Here is a 6,276-nt window from a genome sequence, read left to right as displayed (position 1 = left end):
ACATCTTAAGCATACTTAAACTCTTTGAAAATTATAAGATGTAAAATTTCATTCAAAATCTTTTGCCACTTGGTTCAAAAGATTAGACATGAGTCATCTTCATAGTCGAGATATAATTCCCATATCCCCATAGTATTGACTTGAAAAATGTTGACTTTTTCCACTTGGGTGAGTTAGTGGCATGCTTGTTGATCTCCATCCAAACTAGAGCCCTTCCTCGTGATGATTCAAAAGATGACAAAATATCTTTTTATCCAAGGTAATCATCAGATCTTTGTTATTTCTTTATAAGAAAACTACAAATGTTCTGACTTTCCTATTGCACAAAAAAGGTATATATACACAAGATGCGACGTCTTGCCGAACATAATAAGATGCAACGTCTTGCCAAACATAATAAAAAATATTCTTTTCTCATTCTATCAATCTTTTTGCATACATCTCTTTTATTTCAATACAGATTTATAAAATATTCTTATAGAGTACCATGGATGTGAGGGGTACAAATAATTTCTGTATACATAAATTATTAGTTTTTTTAACCAACCCTCGTACCATTTTCTCATTGTTTTATTAGTTTTGTTTTTAAAATTTTTGTGGATTTTATCTGTTCTTATTTTTCTGAGTTAAATTAATCAATAGCTTAATCTCAATCACTACAAGAAATACTGCATTTTGCCAGGGGTTAAACCCCTCACTAAAGGCAAAAACCCCTCACAAATACACAATTTGCGAGGGGACAACTCCCCTAGCAAAACAGGGGGTCGCAAATCCATTACCGAGGGGCTATCCACCACGTTAATTTGCCAGGTGCTTTCCCCCTCGCTAAATGACAATTCAAAATTCTGCACTACACCCTACAGAAATAGGCACCAGCTAGCCGTCTGCAATGGGGCAGACTGCGTCAGAAAGTTTGCTTGGGGTTAAGCCCCTCGCAAATTGTAATATATTTTTTGTTTGCTTGGGGATAAGCCCCTCGCAAACTGTTCTATGTTTAAAAAAAAAATAAATTTTCAAAACCGTAAATAACAATTAAAATATATATATATAATTATAATATAATTTAAATTTAAAAATATATATAATAATTCAAATTAAAATAAAATTATTATAATACATATAATAATTAATATTTAAGCAAATATATTAAAAATTAAATTCCATACAAAATTACAATAATATTTAAAAATAAGTTTAAAATAGTTAACACAAATTGTTCCATACAAATTAAAATAAACATAAATATGAAAGTTTAATTATTCCCCCCATCTTGTTCCTCCTCTTCTTCATCAGCTCCTCCATATCCACTAGTTCCTCCAAATCCACCTCCACCCATATTCTGTGAAGCAAAAAATTGATCAAACCTTTGTGACCGCTCATTTGCAATTCGCATTGCTTCTTGATACTCTTGTGCCTGCCTCCTCAATTCTTCCTGAAATTCTCTCCTCATTTCTTCCCGTAATTCTCTTTCTCTTCTTTGCATTTCCTCCTGCATCTCTAATTGTTTTCTCTTCATCTCTTCAATTTCCAAATTTCTTGCTGATACTTGTTGTGCTGCCTCAGTATTTGCCAAGTTTCTCACAGTTTCAAGCATTTCGGCGGTTAATATAGGTGGAGTGGATGATCCTTCTCCATCAGCATATCTCATTTTGAAATCTCTACTACGCCGCTTGATATTTTTGGAATACCCTCCAGCACAATACACTCTCCCATTTTTCTTCTTTCCACCTGAAACCTTATACCAAGTTTGAAAACCAATACTAGGGTCAACAGGATACCCCGGTGGTGGTTCAGGTATTTCAGGATGCTCTGACAACTTTAGGGCAAGTTCTTTATCAAAATTCTCCTATAAAAAAGTTAAATGTTATCATGATTCAAATAAACTATGTACATATAAAAATTATAAATAAAATATCTTTGATATAAAAATAACTTACTTGTGTGATTTTTGCGCGCTCGTCAATAAACTCTCCATTTCTCTTGAGATGAGTCTCCATGTGAAGCTCATTAAGAAGTGGAGTTCTGCCTAATTCTTCACGCTAAATAAGTAAAAAAAATTAATCATACATAATGCAACATTTAAATAATAGATTTAATAAAAAATTAATAAATTTATATACCATTCTTCGCGCAACTTCAGCCACACTAATACTTCCTGCTGCGTAGTTGCAGCCACCAACTTCAGATGCTCTATTTTTCTTTGCCTGCTCCGATATTTCCTTAAACTTATCAGAATTCCAATGATCAATAAGCTTTGGGAATATATCTTCTCCTATCCAACGTGGACGTGTCCCTTTTGCTTCCCATTTCAGTCTAACATTCCTCATAGTATCAGAAAATCGAGCAGCACATTTGGAGTGAAAGTTTTCTTTAATCGCGGCCTCATCTCTAACATCCCAAATACAATACTCCTACATTGTTGTATGAATTTAAAAATATTAAATAAAGTAGAATCATGAATATCACAAAAATTAAAAAGGAAATGTCAAAATGAATAAGTAAATTATACCTTAAATGCCTGAAACCATTTTTCCTTATCATCTTCATGTACAGCTCCATAAGACGGCCAGAATTGTGTGTACTTCTCTTTAATAATATTTGTTATGATCGATACTGCCTGATGTGAGGGAACAATTCTAAACAACAAAAATCTTGAGTTAGTATTGATTAAATAAAACTCATATTTAAAATATAATATAAAAACACAAAGACTTACGATCCTGCATCGGGATAAATGACTAGTCTGCCCTCATGATACTTAATTGTTTGAGTCGTATTTTTTTTCAAAATACGCTTCCTCTTCGTTTGCACAATAAAATAAGACAACTTTATTTTCCGAGTCCATATAATTATAAACCAACTCGTAAATATGTGTGATAACCCCATAGAAGTCGTCCTCACCACCCTCTGTAACTCCTTTTACGACTACACCACTGTTTACGGTTTTCTTCCCTACACTCCATTCCTCAGTGTGAAATTTGTAACCATTTACAAAATATGTGTGCCATTCATTTACACGTTGACTAGGGCCTTCAGACAAATTTCGCAAATGTATTAAGTCAGGACTTAGTGTAACAATACATGATAATTGTTGCTTAAACCATGTTGGAAAATAGGCATGTGTGTAACCAGTCGATGGTTGTTCGCCTGTGCTTTGATAATAGTAGGTACCAAATGCCCTATTTCGAAAAGAAAAAACGGTTAGAGAAGGTAAATCTTAACCAATTAAACATATACACTTAATTTAAAATATACTTACTCAAGATATGGTTTAACTTCAACGCAGTTAATCAGCACATGAACATGAGCAGACTGCATTTCTTTTTGTGAAAGCCAATGCTCACTCTTCTTCCCTGCGGGACGGCCTGGACGACCGAAAACTGATAAGGTAAATTGACTTCTTTCAGTGAAGTGAACTTCATTCCTTATGATTCTTGGAGACAACATCATGTGATTGAAATAATGAGAGCAAAAATGTGATGTTTCGCGATGTATATAATGTGCACAAATTGATCCCTCAACTCGTGCCTTATTTTTAACTGATCGCTTTGAATCACCCATGAATCGTTCAAATGGATACATCCATCTATATTGAACAGGTCCACCTAGAAAAGCTTCATAAGCAAGATGCACAGGGAGATGCTCCATAGAATCAAAGAAACCTGGCGGGAATATTTGCTCCAACTTGCAAAGAATGACAGGAATATTTCGGTCCAATTTAATGATGTCGTCTACTCTTAAAGTTGAAGCACAAATGTCTTTAAAAAATTGACTGATCTCAGTAAGTGGATTAAGCACATTCTTGGGCAGTGAACTGAATGCAATTGGAAGTAATCGTTCCATGAAAATATGACAATCGTGACTTTTCATTCCATGCAATTTACCAGTGTTGGCGTCAGCACATCTTGCCAGGTTAGAAGAATAACCATCAGGCATCCTCAATTCATTTAACCACCGACATACAGCTTTTGCTTCTTGGGGAGTAAGAGTGTAACAAGCCTTGGGTTTTAATAATTTTCCGTTTGGTCGAGGTTTCAACTCCAATTCTTTTCGATTACAATAAAGTTCCATGTCTTTCCTAGCCTTCTCATTGTCTTTTGTCTTCTCATTATCCATCACCGTGTTAAGCACATTATCAAAAAAGTTCTTCTCAATATGCATGACATCAAGATTATGACGCAACAAATTATCCTTCCAATATGGGAGGTCCCAAAAGATACTTCTTTTTGTCCAATTATGGTCAACCCCATATCCTTTAATTCTACGTGCTTCACCATAGTCTGTGAATTTTGGTAGGTCACAAACATTATTCCATACTTGAGTCGATGACAATCGAGGGGGAGGTAGATCTTTTACTTTTATTCCTTTTCTAAAAGCATCTTTATTCCTTCTAAATTCATGGTTGGTAGGTAAGAACCTACGATGACAGTCAAACCACGAACTTTTCCCACCAAAGTCCAAAGTAAACGCTTTTGTGTGATTCATGCAATGCGGACATCCCATTTTACCATGTGTACCCCATCCAGACAACATGCCATATGCAGGAAAGTCATTAATTGTCCACATCAAAGCCGCTCGCATATTAAAATTTTGTTTACGAGGCACATCATAAGTCCACGCTCCCACCCACAGCCTCTTGAGATCATCAATTAAAGGTTGCAAATAAACATCGATTCCCGCCTTTGGACTCGACGGTCCCGGAATGATGCATGTCAAAAACATGTAAGGTTTCGTCATGCACATCTCAGGAGGGAGATTGTACGGGGTAACAATAACTGGCCAACAAGAATATGCATTTCCTGAAAAATTATAAGGAGTGAAACCATCTGAGCATAATCCAAGTCGGACATTCCTAGGTTCAAGTGCAAATTCAGGATGAACTCTATCAAAGTGTTTCCATGCCTCGCCATCAGATGGATGTCGCATCATGCCTGAACTAATTCTGTTTGTATGGTGCCATGCCATTTGGCTTGCACTGTGCATTGATGCAAACATTCTTTGCAACCTAGGTATTATTGGTAGATAGAACATAGATTTCACTGCAATGCGATTTTGTCTTTGGTCAACTCCTTTACTGCTAACTAAATACCTCGGACTCTCGCAAAACTTACATTCCTCCAATTCCCCATCATTTGTACCAAATTCGTTGTCATAAAACAACATGCAACCTTTAATGCAACAATCAATCTTTTTAACTTCTAATCCCAACTTCGACACCACCCTCTTTGCATCATAATAACTTGTAGGCATGTTTTCTTTCACAGGAGTCGCGTCCAACATCAATCTCGCAAAGAATTCTAAACACTGATCAGGAACATTCCAATTTGATTTCGCAGCCAAAAGTCTCACACACATTGATAGCTTAGAGTCAGAAGACCCCTCAAACAATGGTATATTTATTTCTTTCAACAGCTGATAAAACCTTTGAGCTTTCTCATTCGGGAGCTCTTCTCCATCTAAGTCTTGTGGTTCATCATACGCCACATTCACCCCTAATGCGTCAGTGAACATCTCCTCGACAAGATTAAATTGCTCCTGGCACTGCATATGTGACGAACTACTCCCTGGATCAACTCTATTTATATCTGGTTCTATATGAGTTTGACTGCTAGAAGCCTCTCTATTCATCTCCTGCATTGTTTCCCCATTAGATGTCCAAACCCAGTAATTTGGCCTAAAACCCACTCTCTCCAAGTGACGCTTCACTTCACTAGGGTCACTGATAATATTTCTGCAACCACACTTTAAACACGGACACCTTACCCCTCCTTCCCTGCGACAACATTCTTGAGCAAACGCATACGAGAGAAACGCGGCAACTCCTTCCACAAAAAGTGGTTTAAGCCCACGTCGTCCAGGAAACATTCTATCGTACATCCAACTACGATAAAATTGGTAATGTTCCATACTGCACATGTGAATCATGTTTAATTATATTCAATATTTGTCTTTTTCTAAACATATTATATAAAATATATTTACGTGGTTTTAGTCCTAAAAAAATATTTGTTTTTAAAATATATTTACTTGTTTTTAGTCCTAAAAATATATATACATGTGAATCATATAAAAACTATGTACTTGTTTTTAGTCCTAAAAAAATATTTGTTTTTAAAATATATTTACTTATTTTTAGTCCTAAACATACATACTTGCTTTTAAAAAATATATATAAACAAAAGCACACAAATTTGTGAGATATGAACATATATATAAACTATTTATTTATATAGCGTTTTAATAAATATATTGTCTTTAAATATTTTTTAGTCCTAA

General features: G+C 35.2%; 2 protein-coding genes across 2 annotated transcripts; both read right to left on the bottom strand.

Annotated features, from left to right (window-relative positions):
* Positions 1 to 1,252: 1,252 nt before the first annotated feature.
* LOC131636304 (uncharacterized) lies at positions 1,253 to 2,726 on the bottom strand. The gene is made up of 5 exons (XM_058906930.1): positions 2,717 to 2,726; positions 2,510 to 2,613; positions 2,121 to 2,411; positions 1,938 to 2,039; positions 1,253 to 1,846 (listed from the first exon to the last, which is right to left on the bottom strand). Exons 1-5 carry the CDS (start codon positions 2,724 to 2,726, stop codon positions 1,253 to 1,255), a joined length of 1,101 nt encoding a protein of 366 aa, XP_058762913.1.
* A 692-nt stretch (positions 2,727 to 3,418) lies between these two features.
* Positions 3,419 to 5,865, bottom strand: LOC131636303 (uncharacterized). Its single transcript, XM_058906929.1, has 3 exons — positions 5,210 to 5,865; positions 3,529 to 5,005; positions 3,419 to 3,433 (listed from the first exon to the last, which is right to left on the bottom strand). Exons 1-3 carry the CDS (start codon positions 5,863 to 5,865, stop codon positions 3,419 to 3,421), a joined length of 2,148 nt encoding a protein of 715 aa, XP_058762912.1.
* Between the last annotated feature and the right edge of the window lie 411 nt (positions 5,866 to 6,276).

This window comes from Vicia villosa, unplaced genomic scaffold (genome assembly GCF_029867415.1).
Source record: "Vicia villosa cultivar HV-30 ecotype Madison, WI unplaced genomic scaffold, Vvil1.0 ctg.001687F_1_1, whole genome shotgun sequence".
NCBI classification, from domain to species: domain Eukaryota; kingdom Viridiplantae; phylum Streptophyta; class Magnoliopsida; order Fabales; family Fabaceae; genus Vicia; species Vicia villosa.
This window is presented reverse-complemented; position numbering and strand designations above follow the sequence as displayed.